The sequence below is a fragment of the Trichoderma aggressivum genome, assembly GCF_033847375.1.
Source record: "Trichoderma aggressivum f. europaeum strain CBS 100526 chromosome Unknown scaffold_033, whole genome shotgun sequence".
Classification (NCBI taxonomy): domain Eukaryota; kingdom Fungi; phylum Ascomycota; class Sordariomycetes; order Hypocreales; family Hypocreaceae; genus Trichoderma; species Trichoderma aggressivum.
In genome coordinates, this window is record NW_026946399.1 from 230,376 (window position 1) to 257,887 (window position 27,512).

At 45.4% G+C, this 27,512-nt stretch overlaps 7 protein-coding genes across 7 annotated transcripts; 3 read left to right on the forward strand and 4 right to left on the reverse strand.

Annotated features, from left to right (window-relative positions):
- Positions 1 to 1,839: 1,839 nt before the first annotated feature.
- On the reverse strand, positions 1,840 to 2,699 carry Triagg1_7497 (uncharacterized protein; the record flags this gene model as incomplete). Its single annotated transcript, XM_062902238.1, has 3 exons — positions 1,840 to 2,128; positions 2,187 to 2,554; positions 2,613 to 2,699. 3 exons carry the CDS (start codon positions 2,697 to 2,699, stop codon positions 1,840 to 1,842), a joined length of 744 nt encoding a protein of 247 aa, XP_062753554.1.
- Positions 2,700 to 6,557: 3,858 nt separating this feature from the next.
- Triagg1_7498 (uncharacterized protein) lies at positions 6,558 to 7,346 on the forward strand (the record flags this gene model as incomplete). The annotated part of the gene is made up of 3 exons (XM_062902241.1): positions 6,558 to 6,704; positions 6,813 to 7,155; positions 7,222 to 7,346. 3 exons carry the CDS (start codon positions 6,558 to 6,560, stop codon positions 7,344 to 7,346), a joined length of 615 nt encoding a protein of 204 aa, XP_062753555.1.
- Positions 7,347 to 10,611: 3,265 nt separating this feature from the next.
- Triagg1_7499 (uncharacterized protein) lies at positions 10,612 to 11,746 on the reverse strand (the record flags this gene model as incomplete). The annotated part of the gene is made up of 4 exons (XM_062902242.1): positions 10,612 to 10,932; positions 10,989 to 11,053; positions 11,106 to 11,334; positions 11,393 to 11,746. 4 exons carry the CDS (start codon positions 11,744 to 11,746, stop codon positions 10,612 to 10,614), a joined length of 969 nt encoding a protein of 322 aa, XP_062753556.1.
- Positions 11,747 to 13,006: 1,260 nt separating this feature from the next.
- On the forward strand, positions 13,007 to 20,517 carry Triagg1_7500 (uncharacterized protein; the record flags this gene model as incomplete). Its single annotated transcript, XM_062902243.1, has 6 exons — positions 13,007 to 13,331; positions 13,382 to 16,782; positions 16,841 to 16,930; positions 16,984 to 19,308; positions 19,834 to 20,343; positions 20,488 to 20,517. 6 exons carry the CDS (start codon positions 13,007 to 13,009, stop codon positions 20,515 to 20,517), a joined length of 6,681 nt encoding a protein of 2,226 aa, XP_062753557.1.
- Positions 20,518 to 20,965: 448 nt separating this feature from the next.
- On the reverse strand, positions 20,966 to 22,102 carry Triagg1_7501 (uncharacterized protein; the record flags this gene model as incomplete). The annotated part of the gene is made up of 4 exons (XM_062902244.1): positions 20,966 to 21,398; positions 21,496 to 21,585; positions 21,638 to 21,711; positions 21,773 to 22,102. The coding sequence occupies 4 exons, from the start codon at positions 22,100 to 22,102 to the stop codon at positions 20,966 to 20,968; spliced, it is 927 nt and encodes a 308-aa protein (XP_062753558.1).
- Positions 22,103 to 22,622: 520 nt separating this feature from the next.
- On the reverse strand, positions 22,623 to 23,443 carry Triagg1_7502 (uncharacterized protein; the record flags this gene model as incomplete). The annotated part of the gene is made up of 3 exons (XM_062902245.1): positions 22,623 to 22,893; positions 22,946 to 23,017; positions 23,067 to 23,443. The coding sequence occupies 3 exons, from the start codon at positions 23,441 to 23,443 to the stop codon at positions 22,623 to 22,625; spliced, it is 720 nt and encodes a 239-aa protein (XP_062753559.1).
- Positions 23,444 to 26,180: 2,737 nt separating this feature from the next.
- On the forward strand, positions 26,181 to 27,512 carry Triagg1_7503 (uncharacterized protein; the record flags this gene model as incomplete). Its single annotated transcript, XM_062902246.1, has 1 exon — positions 26,181 to 27,512. The coding sequence occupies one exon, from the start codon at positions 26,181 to 26,183 to the stop codon at positions 27,510 to 27,512; it is 1,332 nt and encodes a 443-aa protein (XP_062753560.1).

Here is a 27,512-nt window from a genome sequence, read left to right on the forward strand (position 1 = left end):
GCTATATATTCGTACTCCCAAAGCTTCCTCAAGGCATATCGATGTTCCTTTTCAATGGCACAGTTCTTATCTTTGACGAGAGATAATCTGGTGCGCATTGAAAACTATGTCGAGGCATGTGAGACTAGTTTACTGGCACCTGAGGAATTTGGGGAGCTTCATGCTAGAGAATTGCTACCCCAGGACCCTCTCTTACCAATTGCTATCACCTATCATAGGTAAATAGCCGTGCCAACTTTGTCTCAAGCCCTAGTCTCCTTCTGGGGGAGACTTACCGGAACATACATAAATGTTTTGGTGTAATATGAATATGTGTGATGCAGCTTTTGTACCCACAGCTACGACTCGGGCAAAAGAATCATATCTGCATTGAGTCCTATGTAAGACGAAGGAGATACCTTAGCTACAACGAAGATGATCCTCGGCAGTCTCAACCACCGACGTGTCCTTTATCCGGTACGATGTGCGCCGTCCCCGTGCGGATAATTGTCCGCGCAGCAGCTAAACAACTTGGGTATGGAGAGATGATGTGATCGTTTTCATAATGCTCCATGGAGGACCCGCAATCATCTTAATACGATACAACTTATCTTTCCCCCTTTTTCCGACAAGTTGATGGAGGCTTTACTCAACGTTGCCCCTGTAGGTGGCGCTTCCAAGAAGAAGCTTTCACCCGCAATATTTCGTCTTGGAAACATCGCTATTACGTATTCATAAATACTCATTGTAAGCTTACTCAGATGAAGAAAAATCCCTGTTACAGTTGCTTCTCCAATACCTTGTTCCTGGAAGCGAGTTGTGATACCAAGATTAGTGAATCCCTGCGGCAAAGATCAACTGGGAGCCTCTGTTGCTAATTTGCCCATCAAAATCTACCCTGACGTAAGGCTCTTATATGTAGCCCTAGAAATCAAGTTACGGTGTAATGAACATAGATCTGGCCCCCAAAAGTGATGGCTTTTATGTAACCCCCAAAGGTTCTTCGTCAATTTTGCTGAAGGTTGTAACTCAAAACACTAAGTGGATAAAGTCTAACCCATAGCTTTGTCATTACTGAACAAACGTCATTATTTAGTAGGTATAAAACTCTTCTCTTCTGATATCGGGATCGGCCTGTCAGGCGTGGTATTGGCGGAGAGGAGCCCAAGGTCACAAAGGTAAAATAACTAATAACCAGAATTCGGACCCCAAGCTTTATGACAAAGATTAAATTATATCTAACGCTTTAATGGGCAAATTCTTTTTTGATAACTCTCTCAATCGTGAGTAGTACGCACCTCGCAGCAGCTGACCTGGAGCCTTTATGACTCTAGGGGTAACCACATTTTAGTGATGTTGGAAAACTCTGTTCTACAATTAAAAAATCAGGTTTAACAGACGCCGATCATTTAGACGTAAGCTACTTTATACATTGCCTGGAGAATAAAAACCCCGTATAACACTAGTCCTCTTCGTGGGCCAACAGTGGCATGTTGTCAAAAAGTTGATGGAATCGGCAAAACGTTGGGAAACAGCCCATCATGGAACGGTGGGGATCCTCAAAAACAATTAAGAAAGAGGGCTTCTATGATGCTCTCTTGCAGAAGAATCCACTGGTCAATAAGTAACGGAAAGGATGAGATTGGAGTTGTTATTCTCTGCATCTTAACAACATGGTGAATGGAGTCGTAAATCACTCAAGCATAGCGTGTATATCGAATTACTTTTTAACTTCATCACACATCATACATGTCTAAAATTTGTATGCCACCTCTTCAAAAAAACCCTTGAGTTTTTAATATCTCATAGACGTTGCTTGAATCATGCAACACAAGTCTATCTCTTCGAGTCAAAGTATGATCAATAGCTCAGAATATCACCAGTGTACAACACAACCTTGCCACCATGTGTCTCCTTGGTTGCCGTTGTAATGACTTTAAATAAGCCCCCCACAGACTCTTCTATTTTAAGAGGAGCCTTGCCAATACCAAAAAGGTCCGCTGCAAAGTTTCCCATATCCGTCTGAACGAAGCCAGGTTCCAAGACAAAAGCAGTGAGCCATTCGTCTTCGGAATTAATTTTAACTCCATAAAAGTTTACTAGAACTTTTGATGGCCCATACGCAGCATTTGGCATCGTCGGCTGTCGTCTACAATATTATTGTTAATCTCCTTGAGTTCAAGTCGTATAGAATACTCATGACTTACCCAAGTGAACCGGCCCCAGAACTAATAGTGACGAATACAGGCTTTTTAGTTGAGTTTTGCAAAAAATCCCTTGTGGCCTGGTATAAAAATAATACACCAAAGGTATTTATGTCGAGATGTTCTTGGATATCAGCTCGCCGGACATCCTTCACGAGTGGATAAGACTTTGCGATGGCGGCATTGGCGACAACAATATCAAGATGGTTGATTCCATGCTCGCCTTTCAGATCCTTCACGAGGTCAAAAGCGTCCTGCTCAACCCCAGCATCGTATTTTGAGACAACGAGACTGCTGCCTTCAGCCTTGGGCAAGTCGGCAAGTGCTTTGGAAGTTGGATGATTGGGGTCCCGGTTGGCGGAAATAACAGTCTATTTTACTCGTTAACCGATATGCGTTTACAAGATAGAATGCCATAACAATCCTTACATGGTTCGGCTGCTGCAGAAAGGTCTCAACTAACCCAAGGCCAAGCCCCCGGTTTCCGCCAGTAATAAGAACAATAGTTTGGCTCATTTTCGACCTGGATGAACTTGTTGGGGAAAATCACTCACAGTTGTATTTTTATTGCGCTAAAGAGATTATTATGATATGGAACTCTTGAAATAAATACTATCTCTTATCCATGTTCGATGTTACAGTAGCATTTGCGAGATGACAAATTCGAAGGGATTCATAGATGACAAATGTGAGGTTCATAATCCTAACTCGGAGTTAGCGCTGCGAATTACCATTCAACAGCCAACAATCATCGAGTGTTGGTTGAACGACGCGGTATACGAAAGCTGCGTATTCCAATTGGAAACACATTGGTTCATGGAAGAGGGTGGAGGGGTAGGGATTCGTATGCCTCCATAAAATCTCAACTCTGCACACAAGGAAACAAAATATTCAACGAACATTAGTCCTTACTTATTACAGAGAATATTATTGTGTCGGGCTCTTACTTTAAAGAGTTTCACCGCATTTGCCTATACTGTATCAACAGAAGTCAATAGCCAATAGTTTCACTCCGATCTCGGATGAAACTCACTCAAAGAGGCTGTTTAGCCCGATGACGGGATAATTAGGGCTGATCACAATGCAACATGCCCCTCAGATACAATGAATGACCTTTATATACAACTTCCGTATTAGAGATCGATGTATGTTGAAAGCATCTAATAATTTTACTCTATATCATTCTGCGCGATTTCTTTTATGCAAGTACACGCGCATAAGTAATTGAGGTTCAGTTTACTATGTACTTTAGGCGCGTAACTCTTGCATTGATTCCCGCACTCCACGGTTCATTTGAAGCATTTGACAGAGCAGATTGTGACAACATCCGATCGGAAACAAGACCTCAATCTCTGGGTTGTTTAATAAATATGCAATCTCCAGATCGTCTGATCACTATTTATTGATAAGTTCTATGGCCATTCATACTTGGCGAAATCAATTTCCCCTCTATATGTCATTTTTCGCCTCAATCGGTAATCAATGTTCTAGTTTGTAAAACCAACATAGGACTTTGCAATGTCATAAAACTCCAACCTGGAAAGGAGTTCCCCTGCTTCCAATGGATTCAGCCACATTAACATCCTCCACTGCACGTTCTGCTGGGCTTGTTCACATGTGACGAAGACATTTCAGCATCCCCTTATGACCTGACCCTTCGAATGATCATCTGCATGATTACACTGCGTGGACAGGCCATTTCCCAAGTACGGCGGGTTGAGGCTCGAATTAGGGCTTATGCGCGTACGAAATACTCTGTAAGCACTTACTAACGGAAACTACCTCTGCGTAAAGCATGTCATTTACGCTAATGACACGAAATACGGAAAATCTAAATGCCAATCTCCTGGAGGAGCGTACTCGTATGTTTTCTAACCATTAGATGTCTTGGTGGTGTTTTCCTATCTACACAATTCAGCATGTGCTCGTAATTGTCATGCACATCAGTGCATCTAACAAGTATCTAGGGTGTACTAAAAGTGAGTACTTCATACCGACGACTACCTGTTTCTTAGCCTTTGCGACTTAGATTCTAGGTATGGAAACCTATCAAATGTATCTTACCATTATGCGGTGAAATCACATCTAGAACTTTCCTTGCGTTTGCTCTTATAGGAACTTGGACAAAATCTCTGCTCATCTTTGAAAACATCGACTTTCACAAGGTTACCATGTCAATTGACTCATCATGGTTCACATTGCGTAAAATTGATGACCATGTAAGTATACGAACAAAGGGTCTGACCTATATACGAACGCCAGCATACGTTTGCATAGATACAAGTGTTCAATCTGCAATGGAAAGTTATAAGATGTAGTTGTCAACAATTATCAATCGACGCAGATACTTATTTTTCTCGATATTTCTAGGAGTCAGTCGCCCCTGTCGACCGTCTAATATTACTACGATATACCAGTCACATCCGTTCCCATGCACTCGAGGGGCATTTTGTATGTGGACAGGGATAACTGTACAGTACATTCCCACGTCCCGCATGGCAATAGCTTAGTACCTTAGGTATATCGTATGGTCGCCACAGCGGAGTGATGAGAAAATAATATTCCCGCCAATCAGCCAAGGAAACGATGCAAGGGATGCAAACACCGAATTAGTGATAATATGAACATAAAAGAGAGAATAAGTAGCTAGTAAAAATTTAACGTTCAGGTACCAATCGGGCTAATTTCCAGCGCGTTGAATCTTGCTTTGACTTCTCTGAGAGCCTAATATCTAACAGTTTGCGAAACATTCTAAATAATGTGTGTAGAAGAGACGAGAAATGTATTCATAACCTAGATGGAACGACTTGTCCGAGAGATTCCGGGTGATTCCAAATTTCTCTAGCTCATCATTCTGAATCGAGAACGTCCCCTTGGGATTTCCGTCTTGATTTCTATAAGAAGAAGACCTAGCTTTATTCAGCCAGTAGATGCCACTCTTCCATAGCGATCCAAGCGACAATTGCAAAGCTTAGCGAGCTAAGTTACGGGGACTCCAGGCTGAGGCGAAATGCAAGAAAAGAGTCAAAGTAACCAGGACAAATGACTGCCAAGTAATTGATATCTTGCTTCTAAAAATTTGACCCAGATATTTTATCAAGTACACCTACTTGGGTCTGTGTTTCTGTTTGACTTGCCTCTCAACTCGCAATTCCCATCGCTGCGTGAGCTTCTATCTACCGCTCCTCGGGCAGGTACCGACTTGGCTGTATTAGTTCTAACAGACATGCTATAGAGACTCTGCGGTGCTGCTTGTAACCGGCAGACTCGACGTATACAATGCAGTGAAACTGGAATACCTCTCTTCTACTGTAAACTGCCAGCAAAGCTGAAGTTGATTGGGTAAGCTAATGAAACTAATCAGAGGTTAATGCAACCAAATCCGTATATGAGGGTATGCAAGACGCACTAACATGGGAACATTTTTTGGATGTAGATGTATGAAGTCCCTGGATAATAAATGCCAACTCGGGCACCTTTGTCGTATTCTATCCTTTGAAAGTGGATTTCAGCTTGAACTTCTTAGAAGCACCAGTGCCTGAAGCTTAGAAGTTTCTTTGGGCTGATGTCGTAAGCTCGGCATACTGCTGGAAAAGGAGGCGAGAAGAAAGCAGGAAGAAACCGATCATAGTATTTCGAGTCAGGCTTCATCAGTGTCGGCTACGACTCTCAGCCACATCCATATGAGCCCAGACGGCCAAGATAGTGTATGTTACGAGAGTTGAATAGACGAACCAAGTGTTACAAGCTTCCGCCGTATGTCCACCCATTTTGATCCGAGTGAAGACGTTGATGAAGAGGAGTTCGAGCCAATAAATGTAGTAGTATTAATTTTCTCCAAAGCCAAGCAAAGTCTTACTAGCAAGCATGATGTTATTACATTGAGACAAGCCGAAGCCAAAGCTCGAATATTCTAAGATGCATCACGGTAGACAACCTTTTCATACTACTTCTGCGGGCTGTTACTCCAAATAGCACCCACTACACCCCAACAGGAATAAAGTCCTTCCAGAAACTGCTTGACGAAGTTGATGTCAACTGCGCCGTCCCCACAGGATACAGCTCAAAGTGGCCCTCTGTTGCCGGACAAACTACAGTCGTTGCCACCACTAGCCGGCCCACCGGCGAAGAGGTGGCCAAACAAGAGATGAAATGACGTATTCTGAAGAATCATGAGGAAACTACTCGAAATCACTATATAAGGATCAAACTGGTCGGCAGAACAAGAGAAGAAAGAATCACTTCCATCATTCACATACTCAATCTTCACAACACGCCTTCAAAATCAGCAATTGAAGGATAACTTTCCAAGACCACTTCTCATACCGTCTGAGCATCTTCTACCAGGAATCACGAAAAGATAATACGAATAAAATGGCTCCTCTCCCAAAGCGCGCTGTCATTACCGTCACTTCAGCCAAGGCTGACCTCTTCAATGGCAAAGAGACAACCGGTGTCTTCATCTCGGAGGTTCTTCACCCATTTCGAGTGTTCCGTGATGCCGGCTTTGAAGTTGACTCGGTTTCAGAGACTGGCAAGTACACACCGGATTGGCTGTCACTGCAGTCCGATTTCCTAAATGGCTCCGACAAGGAGATATACGATGACCTGCAAAGCGAGTTCCGGTAGAAACTCAATAACACGCCGACCCCTTCTGGGCTTGATGGCAATAACTACGGAATCTTTTTCGCTTCGGCTGGTCACTCTGCTCCCATTGACTACCCAACTGCTACTGGTCTGCAAAAAATCGCCGAGGATATCTGGGCAAACGGTGGAGTTGTGTCTGCCGTTTGCCACGGTCCCACCATTTTCGCCAACATCAAGGACAAGGCCACTGGAAAGCCCATTATTGGCGGTAGAACCATCACTGGATTTACCAACGAGGGAGAATATGTCTTGAAGATCATGCCGGAGATTAAGAGCTGGGGCAAGCCCCTCGTGGAGGAGCATGCAGCGGCTCTCGGTGCTACGTGTGGGTGTATTGCATTCGCCTCTTATGAGTGAGCAAACATGAATAACACGGAAATTGAAATAACAGACAAGCGTCCCGATAACGTTTGGGCTGACTTGCACATCGTCGATGGCCGCGTGGTAACTGGTACCAATCCCGCGAGTGCTACGTCGACGGCCAAGGCTGCCGTGGAAGTCTATAACAGCCCTTGAATCAAGTTTGAGCAACGTATAATGCAGGGCGATAAGAGGTTTAATGAGAATATAGATCAGTGCTGTTCTAGTATTTCAATCGCTAGCCGTTTTGTTAAAGCCGTGAGTTACTCAAAGATGCGTCTATACCACAAGTGTTACTACCGACAAAATAAACCCAGCGCCCATCCTTTGGACGCGCTCTGAGAGAAAAGTCTTGATGTCCATCTACTCCGGTCGCTGCGCCCAAATAACATGGTGTCTGATAGCGGTTCGATAAGTCTCCAAATCTTTATTAAATCGGGTAGGTAAATCCTCCCAATCCTTTGTAGACATGTTCAGGCTTTCAGGGCTAAGGTGAGAACGATTAGCGGATGACTGCACAGTCAATACTCGAAAACAAACTTGCCTGGTCATTGTGTACATGTTGTTATAAGCTGCGCGCATGTTTTTTCGCCCACGAACATCCAACTCGCGATTGTCTTGGAATTTTCCAATGACGATATCCAGCGTTTGGATGTTGATATTAATGAACCCGAGTTTTGTTAGTTGTGACAGGACAACTGCCTTAGGATTTGGACATTGCATAAATAAATCGGCAATTTGGTGCAACGTTGCGAAAGCTGAAGGGCTTGGACCGGAGACATTCTCGTTTGCGGCTGGTTCAACAAATTGGATCCAGCCTCCCGGCTTCACACATTTGGCTAATCTGTCGATGGATTTCTCGATAGCGGCGATTGAGAAACTTGGGAAGATAAACCGTTGATGGACGAGGTCAAAATACATAGTCCACTGAGAAGGGAGTTCTTGGGATAAATCGCCGAGGGTTAAGCTGACATTTGATGGAAGACTTTCCGATGGCGGGTATAACTCTGGCCTGCGATAGAACATGTTAATAGAATCTCAATCTATACAGACTGTCCAAGACTGACGCAATATCGAATCCTACGAGCTCCGTCTCGGGCGGAAATAGTGAGCTAACATCGCATAGCCAGGTACCTCACACAAAGTCAGTACACACATGATCTGAGAGATGGATGATTGATAGACTTAGTATTACCATCAGCAGTTGCAGAATCTAAAATCTTCTGATTCTTTCGTTGATAGTCAATCGGAGCTTTAATTAAGCCACCAAATGCGCCTTTTATCCATTCATGCTGGTTCTTCATTCGATCAATTTCTTGTCGATTGTTAGGCAAGATGTATGCTTTTCTTGCCGCATCTTGAGCAGACGTTTCACCGGATTTAGCCTCGCTAGCCATGGCGCTGTCTTTGACTGTTAAGATAGTAGTCTAATGGATGTAGAGCAATGATCTTGCTATGCCAAAAAGCCAATTGAGGAGAAATCTAGCTTTGAATCAATTCCCTAAATAAAAGATACAATTATTGATAATCATTTGGTCTGCGCTTGCATTCACTCAGTGGGAATCTCTCATGTTCTTCCAACTCAATTCGGTTACCGAGCTGTGCCACCTAACCGGGTTCCGACTATCCCAGGGCATGCAAAACCAGATGGCAGAAAAGGTTCCAGCGTGTAGCAACTAGTCTATCCATCTCGAATAATACCGTAAATTGGTGAAAGCCAATTTTTATTGTTCTTTCTTACCTAGAATCCTCGGTTTACCTGAATACCCCAATAGCTTATCAGCAAACTTTTACAAACCACCGTTGCTCATTGCTGAATAGGAATCATGTTATCGCGGCGAGCAATCGAGAACAACGCTTGGTTTCGAGAGCAGTTCAAACGCCCGCTAGCACGGCAGGGGTCAAAAAATGTCTCGATCATCGATATGGCCACTGCTGAGAATTGGCTTATACGGCCTGAAATATTGTCCATACTCAAAAGAAACTGCGCCCAAGCATTAAAAGAAGAACACCTTTCATATGCCAATGGTCTAGGAGGAACTCCCGAACTTCTAGAGAGTCTCTCAACATTTTTCAACCATTTCTTCTCGCCCATGGTCCCGATACGACCGGAACATATTGTTACCGGAACTGGCTGTAGCGCAGTCTTAGATACGCTGATTAACGATATATGCGACGCTGGCGATGGCCTTCTTGTAACAGCTCCTATGTGGGGTGAGTAAATATTTGCGTCTACGGTAATGCATTGAATAACTGAGTGAACTCACATAACTGAGTAGGAAGCTTCCAAGTATCGGCGGTTTTGAGAAATTCTGTTCAATTGATACCAGTTTATGTTCCCTTTGAACGATCTCAATACGCAAGCGATATAGTCCAAGCCTATAGATCAGCAGCACAAAATGCTTCATGCAAGGTTCGAGGAATACTGTTCTGCAATCCCCACAACCCCCACGGGCATATTTGCCCTACTGAGGCGATAGATGGCTTGCTACAATATTGCCAAGAGGCCGATTTGCACTTTATTTCTGATGAGATCTATGCGCTCTCAACATTTGGAGACGGAGGCGACTCGTCGGTAAGATGCAAGGGAGTATTCAAATCTCCAGAGACAGAATTTACTTCAGTCTTGTCAAGAAACCTGGACGCCCTGTGCGTTGAAAGGTCCAGAGTTCATGTCCTTTACAGCATTAGCAAGGATTTTGGCTGCAGTGGCATTAGACTCGTAGGTGTAACATTTTCTCATGCGCAAATCATTTGCCCTTCTAATCGATATACCGTTCTAGGGGTGTCTCGTCAGCCAGGCGAATGAGGCGTTGCGAATGTCGCAGGCCATTTTGAACAATGCAAAGCTTTGCAATGCTGCCACCGTCATGATCTCACCAATGCTTTCCAACACAACGGAAATGAAGAAGATCGTGGACCTCAACACAAAGAGACTATGTCGAGCTGCTCAATTAGCTATTCAGTTTGCTGAGTTTCACCAACTGGAATATTACAACCCAGTAGCTGGATTATACATCTGGCTAAGATTATCAGCGGAATGCGTTACTTTTGATGACGAAGAGGCTCTCGTTCAGCGATGTTCTCAGCTTGGAGTGTTTGTTGGCAGTGGCGCGGATTACTCTGAGCCCCAGCCGGGCTGGTTCCGGCTAACTTTTGCGATTCCAGAAGACGAGTTACTAAAGGGATTGCGGCGAATTGAAGAAGCAGTTGGATTCAAATCAGTATTTACCACTGACTTGAGTGTCCAAAGCTGGGCTACAGCATGTGCTAATTGGTGGAGAGGAATACGTGGGTAGATTTGTCCGTCGGCGTGTATTTGAGCTGCCCTTGTACATTTATCCTGCCTACAGATTGTATTTCCAGATTCGAACTCGTTTCAATTCATTAAGTGTAGAGATGCCTATTATAGAGAAAGAAACTATTCTGTGTGCGGAGTGAGTTTTACCATGCCATCAGGCAAGCCGATCCAGCTGTCGGCTTGCAGTTCAATGCCATCAATTCCATCTTTACCCATAATATCAAGCTGATAACAACGCACCATTTCCGCAATAATTGTCCGGAGAATAATGTCGGCCACATTCTTCCCCAGGCACTGCCGAGGACCAAATCCGAAACGCCACATGTTATATCGCCGCGATTGATCTCTTTGGCCGAGGTGCCTGCGAGGTTTGAACACTGTAGAGTCCTCCCAGTAGGCGTTGTCTACATTGATAGCGTACGAATCTACTATAACATCGGTCTGGTGCGATTAGTTCGGTGTTCATGTGTCTCAGTGAATATTCGTGGAGGCCATACATTGCGTAAAATCTTAAAATCGCCGACAGTTTTATCGGTCAGCGCTGACTCAGGGTTCGAAAACGCTACCAAAACTATCAGCAGAATACACAAAGTCGAGTAGAACTGCCCGCTTACGGAGAATTGGGTGCAGCCGGGAGGATTCTAGGATGCAAGCAGCCAAGAGAGTGTTATCCTGGCGGAGATACTGCTCGTATTTTTCCTCTGAGTGAGAATTTGTCCTGATTTCTTGTCGCACATCATTTTGAATACTGGTATGATGAGCAATCCTGAGCATGTTCCAAGATAATGCGTGTGCAGTGACATCTAGATTAGCAAATAAAGACTCATCCAAGGTTTGAAGAAGCTGCTTCTCGTTAGATGCGTTCGGAGATGGCTGGAGGAATGGAGATTCTTCAACAAACCTCTTCTTTGGATATCTCTCTACGCTCTACCGCCTCCCAAAGGGATACAATGGCGCCTCCACTGTCAAGGGTAGCCTCGTCGCGCGACCTCTTGACGAAGTCTTCCCAACGGCGCTGAAACTCTCGAAGTTTTGGCAGTGCCGAACCAGGTAGATATTTAGCAAAGGCGTATCGATTGATACCGCCGCTAAATGCGTCCCTAAATAGTGCTTCTCTCAGAGGTCCAATCATGTAGATCTCATGCCGCTGGGCTGCCGACAAAGGACCAAAGAAGATGCTTGCGACCATAAAGAAAGGACAAAATTTCAGGTCATCTGCTACGTTAATGATGTTACTCTCATTATCCTTGTTCATCGATTGTAAGAACACCCTTGCTTCGTTGAGAAAAAGCAATGACCTTTGGAGAGATGCTGGCCGCGTAAAGTGGTGTTCAAAGGGTGAGCGAACTCTCGACCACCGCTTCTGACTGACAACGCCGACGCAAGAGCCTAGTAGCTCTCCAAAAAGCCATCCTGCGTTATTATCGGATGCTTTGATATGATTATGTGAATCTTTGTAGAAGGTTTGTACATGTTCAGGTTTGGTTATGACACTGAGGGGCATGCGTCAGTGGGCATGATGACACTGCTGTATGCTGGGTGATTCTCACACTTCGCGCTTAAAACCTGACCAGATACTGTATATAGACCCATAGCTGTTTCTCCATCTTCGAGCTGCATTTCGTCCGCTAAAGAACTTTTCTGTTCCCTGTCCGTTAGGGAAGCGAAAGGGTGGGCCGGGAAATAGTTTGATGCGACTAAATCGTTGGGCGGACTGCAATGGCGAGGCCAGATATGATTAATACAGTATAAATTGGGGAGTAACTTCAAGGAAATAGTTGAGTTTCTGAATGAGAAAATTGAGAAACTTTCTTACCACACTAATAGAAAACAAGGCAACGGAAAGAAGCAAGATGAGGATATGGTTATCGCTCACTCGGTTCAACAAGTGTAAAAGCATGATTTAACGCACGACACCGTGAATAGAAACATGTGAGTAATCAGTGAAATTGTTTTTCGATAAAATTATTCAAATTTCTTTATTTCTTCTGGCCTTTGACGTTCATTACCTGTATAATAATATGTGATGGATTGGTGTCGGTAACCGACGGTCCGATTGCAATCGGGTCGTCGGGGTCAGACGAGGATAACTGGCATCAGTTAAGACGATCATGACCCTGGGTTTGTATCAACATTAATTTCGTTCTCAATTATTTGTCTACTATATATACAAGCCATGGACTAGAACAAACACCTCTTCTTGATACATTACGCCGCTTTATACTCGAGAATCATGTCATCATTACCCACCAACTTATGCGAACTATTCGCCCAGTCCGTGCGGCAATATCCAGAAAACCTTGCAGTCGAACATGAAGATGGATCTTTTACTTATAGAGAATTAGATGACATTTCATCAGCATTAGCTCATGATTTAGCTCTTTTGCGAGTTGGAAAGGGATCGCCAGTTCTGTTGGTAACGACTCATGGAAGCTTCAACATTATCGCGATCCTAGCTATTCTCAAAGCTGGAGGCTGCTTTGTTCCCATCGATCGCAAGACATGGTCACCTGAAATGATCAATTACGTTTGCGACACAGTCGAAAGTCGTATCATCATCAATACTACGCCAGAACCCTTCTCATCCGCCAAGGGGTCGCATCACGTATTGCATTTGACTAGCCTTCCGCCGATATCGTCCTCTCAAATTTCCCCGTCCGTATATTCTCAGGCGCTGGAAGATGATGCATGCATCATTTTTACAAGTGGCAGTACCGGCTGTCCAAAAGGCGTCATCCTCTCGCACAAGTCTTTATGCTTATACTCTACGACAAGTCCCATGAACCTGGACATCGTTCCTGGAGATAGGCTTCTCCATATTCTGTCGGTGGCTTTTGATGGTTAGTTTCAATTTTACCCTCTAGATACCTGAACTAATAGTCTATTACAGCCTGCGCTTGTATGCTTTTCTCAACCTTGGGAAATGGTGGCACCGTGGTCCCAACCCAAGCCGAAGACATATACGACAAGGCCCCTTCATGTACTGTGGTGGCTGCCACACCTTCGCTACTGAGCGCGTTAATGGATTCTTCATCGGACACCAGAATTTTTAATCACGTTCATACGATTATTCTTGGCGGTGAAACCGCAAGGCAGGATTTGCTGGGATCCCTGCTGGATGCTGGTATTCGAGTTCTGGTCGGATATGGAGCGACAGAGACGACCTCTATGGGCTCTATACATGTTGTAACCCGTGACCCAGAGACGAAGGCAATCAATCCGCTGCTAATCGGTAGCTCAATGAAACAAAGCCCAATTTACCTCGTGGAGAGCGGCCATCAGCTGATCGCAGACGATTTTGCGGAAGGAGAGATACTCATTGCAGGAGATGGCCTCTCTCGCGGATATTACAAGGATGATGCGAAAACAAACAGTAATTTCATCTACTGGAACTCAAAGCGAGTTTACAAAACTGGCGATTATGGTCGATGGATACCAAATCCTGACGGCGGCCGGTTGATCGAGTTCCGCGGACGAAAAGACAGAACGGTCAAGAATGGGGGGTTCCTCGTGAATCTAGACCGTGATGTCGAAAATGCTCTCAGCCATGTGGGCATTCCATTCGGTGTAACATCTGTCTGCGCTGCAGTGACAGAGGATGGAATTGTCGCAGTTGTGACTCCAGAGAGCGTTGATACCGTTGCACTTTTATCGAAAGCGAGGGACTCTATGTCTACCTACTGTATTCCATATCGGATCGAAGCCATGGAATCATTTCCCACGTCTTCCAACGGTAAAGTACAGCATAGAAAGGTGCTGGAGGTTATCTCAGCTACGGATGGCACAATGGGCTCGAACAAACCTGCCGCCTTGCCTTCGCCACCGGCATCACAACAGTCATATTCCGACACAACGGTCGAAGAGGAACGGCTCTCCAAGATTCTGGACGCTGCTTCAAATCTTTTTGGACTTTCTGGAGATGGATTGAAGAAAATACAAGAAAGCGACTCCTTCCTAAAACTAGGCGGCTCGTCGCTTTTGGCATTCAAGCTTGCTTCAGCCCTCCGCCAACGAAATATCAACATCTCTCCCAAAGATCTTTTCAGTGGTCATACATTCCAGGAAATAGCTAAATACTCGAATGATATTGCAATAGCAGAAGAAGGATCTTTGCCGTCGCTCGCAGACGAGAGATTTGATGTTGCACACAAATTAGCATCTCTCCGAAGCCAGGCTCAGAGCGTTTTGGCTTTGGAGAGCGATAGCTTTGACATTGGTCCCTTGACCAGTTTACAGTTGGCTCTGGCATTACCAACTCTGAGTTGCAACTGGAAGAATGTAAACCAAGTCAAATTGTCTTATAAGAGCGAATATGCCAGCATGGTTGAGAGAGCATGGCGCGCGGTCTGGCTAACAGAACCAGTATTCAGAACTGAGTTGTGTCTGACTATAGGATGCGGTGCTCAAATTGTCCACAAACAACCAATGAGAAAGCCCAAGCTACAGCTCTTTAAGAACTTGGCCGATTATGAAGAAGCAGTCCAGAAAGCCGATATTAACGTCGGACTGGGCTGCTCACTGGAATTTATTGCGTATCACCCAAATGCCGTTCTAGGAGCCGCAGCCGCCATCAGCATGTCGAGAGAAATTGAAGAGTTGACAGTAGTCTTCACGGTCCATCATAGCTTAATGGACGGCTTGTCATTGCAGATCCTCCTGGCCAATGTTGAACACGCTGCAAAGGGGAGGAAGATCCCCCGCAGTCTCAGTTCCATTGAAGCCTCCCTTGAGCTGATATCAATCCAGCAAAGGAAGGATGGAGTTGCCAAAAGATTTTTCTCCGAGTACTTGAGAAAAGTGAAGCTGGCAGACAGCTTCACTAAGAAGCCCGATATCGCCATGGAAGGGACCATGAAGCTCCCCAGCCCGAATAACGCTGTCTTATTCGGGCCCTCAGCTGGCAGTGACGAAGTTGCTCACTTTGCCAACCGAAACTGTGTATCGCCAGCATGCGTCTATTATACGGCCTGGGCAATGGCTATGAGCGCTTTTGAGAGCAAATCCACAATCATCATGGGCTCCGTGTTCTCCAACAGAGCGTCGCACCCTGAATTTCACAACGTAATTGGTTTATACATATCAACTCTGCCTTTGGTTGTCAGTATTAACGGGAATGAAACAGTATGCCAGCTTCTTCAGAAGACTATGGGCGATATACTTTCTCTGGGAGAGTATGCTTGGGCACGCTCAGACCAAGTTGGCATCGGCAGCTGCATGAGCAGCTTGGTTGCACTCCAACCACCACTTCCCCATGAGAATTCACACCCTCCCGCTATTCGGGCAGAATCTTTGGAGAACAGCGAGTTCCCTCTATCGCTGCTGATAGACTCTAATGGAGATTTTCGCATTGAGCACAATAGCGGTGTGTATGGTGAAAGTGCAATCCGACGGTTAGGCGGGCATTTCAAGCAAGCACTTCGAGGCGTGTTAAATCACACCTTGGTGAGCGAATGCATGCGGCTGAATGTCATTCAAGAAACAGCATATTTGCAAGCAGAAAAAGTAAGGATCAAACCAAGTGAGCAAACAGTCAAGAAGGCATTGGAAGAGTCGATCGACCGGTTCCAAGATTACATTGCCATTGAAGATTGCAAAGGCAACACGCTCACTTATAAACAACTCGAGCAGCAAACAAACGTCATTGCCAACATGCTTAATGAGTATTTCTCTGATACAACGACCACTAGTATTGCCATATATGGCGACGGATCAGTCGGGTGGCTGCTAGGCTTGCTGGGAATTGTCAAAACAAGCCGCACCTTTGTTCCAATTGACCCTAAGTGGTCGATGGAAAGAAAGACTATGGTTCTAGAAGCTAGTAAGGCAGCTGCCATTGTTGTCCCCGACTCTGCACAGCAAAATGAAGTCCCAATGGTGGCCGGGAAGAAAGCATTAGCCATAGATCATATGTTGTCTGTTGTAAGCAGCGATGAACAAGCCGCAAGGCTGCCTGATACTGGCTACGCAGACAGTGCTTTTGTTTACATCTTTACATCAGGGACAACTGGAGCGCCAAAGGGTATTCCTACAACTCATCGGTCATTTCTGGCATACCAGAGCAATCCCGAGGCAACGTTGTTCGCCGCTCCCGGGAGGCGAATTGCCCAGTTTATGTCACCAGCCTTTGATGTTTGCAACGGAGAGATCTTTTCTGCACTACTACACGGAGCAACCCTTGTTCTTAAAGATCCATTAGATCCATATGCCCATCTACTAAAAGTTAATACAGCAGCCATGACTCCGGCAGTTTTGTCTGTGCTGGAACCAGAACAGTACCCAAATCTTGAGATTGTGAGTCATCATAACCTTCGACATGTATTATCTGCTAATAATCGTCGAAATTTTGAAGATATATTCCACCGGAGAAGCAATCACTGCTCCTATTATCCAAAAATTCGCTACGAAGAAGCTTCTTTACAACGGTTATGGGCCAGCAGAGGTATGATAATCACATAGCTTATTCACGCTCAGCTAATTAATCATGCTCCCAAGTGTGCCATTAGTACCTCGTTTGAACGAATAATCCTAGGCGATGTTATCACGATTGGAAAAGCTTTAGCGACAGTACGCATGTATCTCCTCGACGAAAAGCAAAATCCCGTTCCGAAAGGAGTTCAGGGCGAGATATACCTAGCCGGAGTGCAGGTGCTTGAACGCTACATCAACGCTCCTGAACAGACGGCTTTACGCGTCCTCCCCGATCCGTGGCACCCAAAAGAACGAATGTACCGCACCGGCGACTATGGTATTTGTGTGAAAGATGGCCGGGTGATCTTTATGGGGCGAATAGATCGTCAAGTCAAAGTTCGTGGCTTTCGCATCGAGCTTGATGGAGTAGAGCATGCGATTTTGTCGGAGCCGGCGGTCGATGACGTTTCGCAGTGCGCTGTGCTGGCGGTTGATGGTGTCCTTGTGGCATATGTCACATTTGGCTCAAAGCAATCTCGAAATTCGACACAAGAGCGGATAGATTGCCTCCGCAATAGGATGGTCAAAACACAACTCCCTTCATGGGTCCCCCAGCAGATCATCCCAATTACCGATTTCCCAAAGTCAGCGAATGGGAAAGCTGATTCCAAAGCTCTAGAGCAGATGTACAGGTCAAGGTCTTTTCTTCACAACGAGGCTTTCCCTGGACCCTCCATATCAACGAACGATAGCGGTGTTGAGTCCAAGCTATCAGAGGTATGGTGCGAAATTCTGCAACTGAGGCCTCACGCATGTCTGAGTCCCGATGATAACTTCTTCGCCTTGGGTGGGCATTCGGTTTTAGCCTTGCTTTTAGCCACGAAACTTACGGGAATCCTTGATGTTGAAGTTACGACCCGTGATCTTTTGCCGTCTCCAGTGTTCCAAGACCAAGTCAACGCAATTAAACATCTGCTAGAAACTAAGAAGATTTCAGAAGATCATACAAAAGAGCCAATACCAAGCCATGCACTGCCAACGGGGGAGCTAACAGAGCTGGAAAGGCAGGTATGGTTCCAATATCAGGTTGGAACAACAGTTACAGCATTCAACATTGCCAACGTTTTGACTGTCAATGGCCCATTAGATTACACCAGGCTCGTGGATTCTTTCAATAGAGCATTAGCGTCTGACCCAGTCCTGGGATGCAACTTTGTTGAAGGACTCAACGGCCTAAGAAGGGTCATTCGAAGCTCGGCTCCTAAAGTTCGCGAGGTGGAACAGCTCGATGTAGCATCAGAGATAAACTATGCGTTCGACTTGGCGCATGATGAGCTGATTCGCATCCACATTATACGTCAACCTGAAGAACGAGGAGGCACAGTGAAGACACCAATGACCGAGATTGTCATCACAACTTCTCACAGCATCGCCGATCTGGCCACATTGCAGAATTTGCTTCGGCTTGTCTCAACCGCATACACAGGAAAAGTCGTAAAAGCCCACAGAGAGCCGCAGCATCTGAGCTCGAGTTACTGGCAATATGTTCCCACAATGCTTGAGCAAAACTTTTGGAGAGACTACTTGTGTAAAGATGATTCAGAGAGCTCCGAATTATCCCATTTCAAGGTCCTGCTTCTCCCCTCTGTGACAGCAGCCTTCCATGGGACATCCCGAATCCGCGAATTTCGCGGGAATTTAATTACCAGGCTGAATGCCTTGATAGAACGGCTTGGTATCACACACCATCACATGGCATTAACAGTCGCCGCTCTTCTTTCACAATGGTTGACGAATGAGGATGACGTTGTACTGGGAGCTCCAAATGGCAATCGTTGTTCCTCGACTGAACGAGAAGCATTGGGACAATTCCTCGATCGACTCCCTATCCGCATAAAGCTCGATTGTCCACGATCTAATTCAGGTGGGCCCAGCCTCACGCAGATACTGAGAGATGTACGGGATTCAGCACTCAAAGCTTTAACCAATACGATCCCATTTTCGAAAATCTTGGAGACACTCAACATCGCAAGCGGCGGTCTTCAGCACCCAATTTTTGATTGCATGGTGACATTTCATCTCCAAAGCAATAGCCTCGATAAGTGGCTGCAGTTACCGGGTTGCGATGTGACTGTATCTCCTCGCTTTGCCGAAGGGGCCAAATTCCCATTAATGCTGGAATGGTTCGAGCTAGATGCAGACTGTTGGTCGCTTCATATCGAGCACGATACAAACCGGTTACCACATGCTATTGTTGACACCATGGAGCATGTTCTAGACACAATTCTCGAGGCAATAGCAGATGAATGTCTATTACTTGATCTACATACTCGCCTAGCAGATGCTACCGTTTCGAATGCCGGTTCGCCTCGTGTACCGGGACTTGGCCCGTTGCTACCATTTTCTGAAGTAATAAACATCCTTCAGAGAGAGATGATGATGTGTTTAACTGCAGGCGACGTACAAATATTGCCCGACACGTCATTTTTCTCTGCTGGAGCGGATTCTAGTGCTGCAGTTGCACTTCGTCATCGACTGCGGGCACTGGGGCTTGAGGTGCCTTTGAGGGCCATATTTACGGCGAAAAGTCCGATGGAAATTGCAAGACATATTACAGTGTAGATAGCTGAGAACCAGGAGCGTATACAACTTTTGGCTTGCGCTATGGCCTAGTGTAGAATTGAATACACAATTGAATATGTACCAAATAACCCACGTGTATTCCGGTTTGTACTTTTCTATATGGAATCATTTATGAGCCGCGATAAGATTCCCAGGTATTAAGAAGATATCATACAAGGGCACTGAATATTTCACTACAGTTGCTGAATGTCGGGAACCGAGCTCAATAACTACAATTTCTCATCAACAACATCTATTCACATCTTGATTCTCATCTTCTTTCTCTTTGTACTGTTGTAATTAACATCCTAGTTCAAAAGGAATTCGCAAATGGCAAACGAAACAAAGCTTCCGATTTGGAAAATTGCGGCACAAGAGGAGGAACACATTTGGTATCTTGGATATGGCTCTAACATGAAAGCCAGCACCATGAAGGATCGAAAGATCACTCCATTGGCTACCAGGATTGTCAATGTTCCTACTCATCATGTTACATTCGACGTCTTTGGAATCCCGTATTCCGAGCCGTGCTATGCTAGCATCGAAGAGTTCCCAAATGGTGGAACCGGAAAACGCCAACTGCTCCACGGCGACACGCAGATTCCCGTTCCGTCACTGTGCGGCATCGCCCATCTTTTGACTGCAGTCGAGTTTCACCAGCTACTGGTAACTGAAGGTAGCGGAGTTGTGTACGATATTGTGAAGCTCCAAGCATATCAATTAGACGAAGCGCACAATGTCTCCGGTGACAGCTTCGCCGTGTATACCTTGAAGGCAAAATGGCCATTGCGGCCCAACGGTACACCAAGTGCTCGATACGTGGTATGTGGTGGAAGCTGTGGGCCATCCATCAACTGCGTTTATTAACTTGTGGTTAGAATCTTTTCCTTCAAGGGGCCAGAGAAAATAATCTTCCGCTAGAATACATTCACTATCTTGAAACCTTCCCTCGCTATCTAAAACTAGAAGGATCAGACAGAACATACGGCCAACTAGTCTTCGACGCAGGATGGAGGCCATTCTTGAAGCGGCTGGTTCGGCTTACGACTTGGAGGGTTGATGATGATGGCAATTGTCCAGCATACGTCGCCTTGATAATTGTTTGGTTTTATCGAATCATGTGGTTGTATCACGATTATTTCCATCGGCATATTCTAGGCAGGGGTGATGGTGGGAAAATTCTCTGGAAAGCTATAGGTTAATAAACTATCGGAAGAATGCGTCCTTGATGCGCACTTAGAATAGCACCATACTATTTGCAGCATTATGAATATTCACGTAGAGGTTAGATGAGCCTTTTATAAAATCTATACTCGGCATCTTTTCAGGCTTCAATAATAGGACAAGTCGCATCTCGATTTTTATCGAGAGAGTAAAGTGAGTGAAGATATCACGGTTTCTTATCAAACCTTCGCTCAGATGGCAAGTCTTTGTTATATATCCACTATTCAACAACACCTCTAAGCCTCTTGACCTCCTCTTTGACTTGCTCGTCCCAGATCGGCTCGATCCAGTCATGTAACATTTCTTCACCGTTCCGTTTCATTATTTCTGATACCTTTTGTACGTCATCTAAAACTCGCAGCACATTCAAGCCAACGATACCTTTGATCGACTGCTCAGATATGCCGCGCCTTAGTAGCTCGGCGATGAGCAAGGGGAACTTGGAAACATCCTCCAGCCCATCAGTAGTTTGCATGACACCATCAAAATCGGATCCAATGCCCACATGCTCATATCCAATTCTTTCTCCAACATATTGAATATGGTCTGCGACCCTGCTCAAAGTCGGATTATTGGCATCAGTAAGCTTGCGAAGAAACGACACCATAAAAACGCCGCCATTGATCTTCAGCATATCCAAAACATCATTCGGACTGTTGCGAGGATGCAATGTTACGGAAGAACTTGTTTGAGAGTAAGTCCATCATTGGTCGATCGAGCGTGAAATGAGAAGAACGGGGTTTCACTCACCATGAAGAATGAGAGAAGATGAGCGGAGCCTTGGCTATACACAAAGCTTCTTTCTGAGCTTGTACCGATGTGTGCGATAGATCAACAATCCTGCCATAGTTAGTATTGATAAAACGCCGTAGAAAGCACATAGCACTCATACATGCCGATTCGATTCATTTCTTTGATCATTTCCACGCCTTTCCCAGACAACCCACCGTGATGCGAGCCGGCGTTCTTGAGGTTCCGTTAGTATCATGCCAAGAAACGTTTCCGTCGCATCAGTTAAATTACTTACAGTTGAATCTGCATAGAGATTATTACTATCGTGAGTGAGAGTGATGTAGCGCACACCCAGTCTGTGGAAGTTTCTCAAAGCGCTGGCACTATTGGCAATCTGGTGCAAGCCTTCAACACCAATCAAGCTTGCTACTTTGCCAGATTGGAAAGCTTGCCATACTTCTTGAGAGGTTCTAGAGAGCTGGAGGTCATCGGGGTACCGTTCAACTAATGTATGAATGATGTCGATTTGTTGAAGTGTGGCTCGAAGGCTTTCATAGTGAACTTCGGTGGAGAAATTGTTCGTCGAATTTTCGTTTGGGCTTTCAACACAGCGCCTGATTAGCATACGAAATAACATTGAATACGAATTCGCCCCTTACCAAGGTACATAGGCGCTCCAAAATACACCTCCAACACAACCTTTTCGTAGTCGTTCTATGTCAGTATGAGCAACGACCATTTGGCGGGCATCAATTTCGCCAATTTTGCCGGAATGCCACCCCCGAATCATAAATGGAAAGTCATTATGTCCATCTGTACTATAATTAGTTTTGCAAATTGCATTGCCGGTGTAGGGACTACATGCCGATTAGAGGAGTTTCCCCTAGTATTTTCTTAGCCAGAATAAGATGGCTATTATCGGACTCCATGGTTGTCAAGTGGATTGATAGTCTATAGTATTTGGAAAGTTATACACGGGGAAAGGATGAAATATATACGTCAATGTAAGTAACGTGTCGGCCATCGAGCTTTAGTAGGTAGATAAATGAGGGAACTTGATTGATCGTTTAGTGAATGCACAAGGCAAAATTAAACTCCACACTATTTCTTCGGATATGCTACTTCTAGAGTCTCTACGGAATTGTTCACTCCCCAATAATCTCCTCTTTTCTAGAGTCCATCTCCATATACGCCTTCAATACTCCTGGAATTTGCGAGAATCTCGCGCTCCATTCCTTCAAAGCTGGAAAGTCGTCTTTGCTTAGTCCCATGCGAGCCATAGTTGGATCGTCAGCGAACGGATAAATGGCAATGTCAGCGATTGTTGGTCGATCTTTGAGGCCAATAAATGCTTGACCAGGCTGAGACAGATGTTTGTCCAGGATACCGTATTGTTTTCTCAGATCATTCAACATTCTAGAACAATCATTAGCTTAAATACCAGGCGGGTCAGAAGAGACAGTCATACTGGTCTTCAGCGCTGGGGTTCTTGTTCTCTGGCTTCCGAATAGAATACCACACCCAATACTTTGCGGTAGGCCTATATAGCATTCAGTTGCTATTCCATAGATCAATGGCGGGCTACGTACCCAAGAGACGCGGTTTCAAATGTCAGCCAGTTCCCAATTTCCAACTGCTCTGCGACGGTCGATCCTGACCATGATTTTTCAGCATCATAGTTGTTGGCCAGGTGTAAGAGGATCTGAGAGCTGTCCCATGCGGTAATACGTTCACCGAGAGAGCTATCTATCATTGCTGGTACATATTGTTGAGGATGAATTCTGGTGTACCACTCCGTCCTTGTAGCTGGCCCATCTAGGCAGACCGCATCATAATCCTGGTTGAGACACTCGAGCAGAATGATTGGCTTGATCCAATTCTGGTATCGCCCCTCGACGACAAAGATTAGTGGCTTGTCTGGGACATCCAAGTCCAAGGACTTTGCAGATAATTTGTTGATCGGCATCTTGCTATGCAGAGCTCTAGGAACTCAATACTCTAACCCAAGGCAGTAGTGATTGAATGGAATAAAAATCTTGTGTTAGTATCATTGGGTTGGACAACGCTTAAGCAAATATGGTGTGGCAATTATCTAGAAGTCTTAACGTATCTTCTTCACGTCGGGAACCGACAATAGGCCTCGATCACCGAGCTCTGTTGTATATGGTCGGCTTTCAACAGGTATACAACGCGACTTTATCCATCCATATTTTCCACTTTTATTTTAAACCCCCGAGTGGCAAGAAACATCAAGTTTGTGATACCCTTCGCCGTTTGGTATGACCCGGGTCGGCTCCAGCCGTTGCCATGAGATGGCTCACCTGACAGAGAGCAATTCACAAGTGAGTCTTTTCAAGAGCTCTGTCCAAATGCCTTCTGGACGGAATCTAATTGTTGTATGTCCAATTGATGAATTCTCATTTACCTAGTTAAGGTACATTATGATTATGTTCCAGCACACAAAATTACTAAATTACGAACATCTCCCGTCATAACATAATCTCCACCCCAGCAAACAACTACTAATCTTGTGGAACAGCACTTGCATGGGAACCATGTTCACTAGACGCGGCTACTTGCTTGGGCTGAACTATCCCCTGCACCCACCACAGACATTACATTACGCTGTATATTTCTCTTGGGAGAGAGAAAGATGAAAGGTACAGCCCACGGGATGGGAAATTTGTATAAGCAGACACTGAAATGAAGAATGAAGTCAATCGACTGATAACTCTCAAATAAGTACTAATGATGATCGATCATACAGAGTAATCTTGATACCCATCCCGCAGCTTTAGCAAATCCGGGGAAGCCCATCGAACTGTAGTAAGCCAATTAACTTGGCCAATCTATCCAAGCAATTTGACGAAACAGAATCACACTGCTCTTCAGTAAACTCCGAAGTTTCATCAATGACTAGTCTCCATTCTTGTATCCTTTCATTGAGCTCAAGACATGTATCCACCAGAATCACCTCTGCCAGGATCCTTGCCTCGCTCCCCTCAAGTGTAAGCTTCCCAAGCTTCATCTCGCCGAGCATCAACTGGCAGCTTGGTGATGGTTGTGTTGCCGGAGACAAAGGGCTTAGTTGATCATGCTGTGACAGAGGAGGCGACAACAGTAGCCCCGCGTCGCTGGTCGACCGTGTTCTTGGTTGTATCATATTTGTAGCAGCATTAAGGTAGGCGGCTTCATAGAAGCAAACGAGCCGTGAGGTGATTTGAGACAAAGTATTCGTCATCCGCTTGGTGGTGACACATCTTTCGCAATTGATGATGGTTTGGAAATAGCCAATGAAGTCAGAGCCGATTTGTAAAAGGTCATCGAAGGAAAGTTTCTCCTGGCTGAGATTTGCTGCAATTTTTTGGAGTCCGTTGAACGAACAACTACAATGACTTCGCTGCATGTTGAAACGGAATGTTCTGAAATAAAACATGGATTCTGCATCTTACAAAATAACTTTATATACAGCTTCCGATATTACTACATAGTCTTTACGGTTACTTATCATGCTTACCTGAGACAATATTTAACACGGTTAGTGCTATTGGATCATCTCATCTTTTCCCTAGCCACTCTTAACATTCCCCATCTCTTCATAGGAATAACAAGTTTCCATTAGCCCATCATCAGTATCATCATGGACGTGGTAGCTAAATATGCAGCTTTGTTTATACATACCGTAAGATTTCACGTTATCATGGTTAGTAAACAGCTTATCGGGTATATTGGTAACCGTACCATGACTTCTTTGTGACTCTCATCCATTTCTAGGAGGCCCTATATTATGAGGTGTATATCGTGGAACAATCCATGTATCTATCAAGGTGTTGAGCGGCGGTTTCGCGCATCGTTGCACAGCAAGGAAGTAATCAAGATAGCTAACAGGTACGTAATTTGTACCTCATAGAGCATTTACTAAGCTCTAAGAGCTCCAATTCGGGTCGTCGGGGAAAGACACCATCACGGAACCTCGTAGGTTGTCCAATCCCCACATCCACTCTAATTAGGCAGGGTAGCGATGATGGACGCAGTTGAGTCGTCGATGATTCTGATAATAATAACTGTGTTTAGCAACTTTCTTCTCCGTGGAGTAAGTCATGAATTCCCTCACGCGTAAGAGAGATGAGTTAAAGATCAAAATAACTCCGGCAAGTTCTCAGGATATTTTTGCTCTGCTTCAAATTACAGCGGCGAGCGGGAGAGCTGCATCCCAAGCCTGCCGTGCTTCGGCCGTCATTGTCTGTGTGCTGGCAAATAAGAGGGACCAATAATGATATTACAGGCCCTGTATGAGTGTATGAGTCAAACATGACTTGTGGAACAGACTTCATCATAAGCTCTTAATTAAACTCGTACAGTAGGGTATGCATCTATCCGCTCTTTGTGTAAAGAGGCGTTTGGACGGGACAGGGGGAGCAACCAAGTCCAAAGCACGGGGAGACGCGCATTGGAATGAACAAACAACCAAATATCTTTCAGTAATACCAATTACGGTCGATGATCCTCACAAAAATTCGCGGCAATCTGCATTCGACATGGTTGGTACCGACGGAGGAGTCCGGCAGAGGGGAAAGACCCCAAAGTACAGAACCTCATGCGACAACTGCCAAACGGCAAAGGTCAAGTGTGGCCATGAGAAGCCGTCTTGTCGACGATGCTCCGTGCACCGAGTAGACTGTGTGTACAGCCTGTCGCGTCGAATGGGTCGTCCGAGGGCGAAGAAGGCCGTCGCAGATGAGTCCAGTCGTAGGCTGCCGACCGGCACAGAACCCAACGAGACAGAGATCCCAAAGCCTGTCACCCCGGAAACTGAGATTGAAGACACTGAGCTTGAGACACACTTGGCTGAGCCTTTGGCTTTGGAGGCTGAGCCAAGCGATCCGCCGGCATCCGCGCCTGGACAAATTCCCGACGCGTGGGTGCCTTTGCTAGGCGACCTGGGGCAACTCAACGAAACAGAAGCCATCAACAAGCTCGATCAGACGCCGCAACCAGAGAATGATTCGATAGAGTTTTTATCAACCGGGTCCCCTATGGAGCTCGTTGAAATGACTGCATTTGATGGGATGCCTTCGTTTTTGGATGATATGTCGAGCTCTCTTCAGCCTCAAGCCTCTACATCAGGGATGCCCGTGGGACTTTTTGATCCCCATGACATGCTATCGTTTGCCTTGCCACCTATGAACGCAAAATCAGATGTAAATGATTCGCTGTCGATGCAGCAGCCCCAGCCATCCATGACCCGAGAGTCATGCATGTGCCAACACTCAATCACATCATCATCCGGAGGCAATCCCATGTTGGTTCCTTGCAATAAGGATCAACCAAATCAGCTGCTACGCTATTCATCAACCTCGTTTCAAGATGCGAGTTGTTCGCCTCGAGAAGAGAGCTCGGAATCGCCATCAAATGCCTCGCAACCCAGCGACTCATCATCGAGCCTTCATGCCAGTCGTGAAAGCAGCTCTGAATTGTCCTGGCGCACAACGCAAGTCACATTAGTCCAAACTCAATGCGACTGCATTCAAACGATTTCGAAACGCATTGCAGGTCTGAAGCTAGAGCAACAGAGCTCAAGCTTCATGCCAATAGACTGTGTCTTGATGCTGGAGAAGGAGGTGGAAGAATCGCTGGCTCATCTCCACAAATGTAAAAACTGCCGACTTGACAGTATCTTGCATCTATTGGCGTTGGTTAGTGTCCGCATGATGCTCGATATTCTGCAAAAGACTGCTCGCAGCGAGTTTGTGTCGAGACCCAAGTCAACGCCAGACAACAGCTCAAGTGGCGACATTGTCCTTTGCGTTGGTAACTTCAAGGTTCCATCACGAGTACGATTTAGGTTTCTTCGAAAGGCTTTGCAAGCTCGGTTTCATAAATTGGTGGCATTAATCGAAGAGCGAGAAAGACTAGTGACTGGAAAGAAGCAAGACAGTTTCTCAAAGTCGGCATCTTCACTGTTGGGTGATATATCACGGGGTTTGCGGACTACCATGGGGTGGATTGAGTTGTGGAATGCGAGGCAGGCTTAG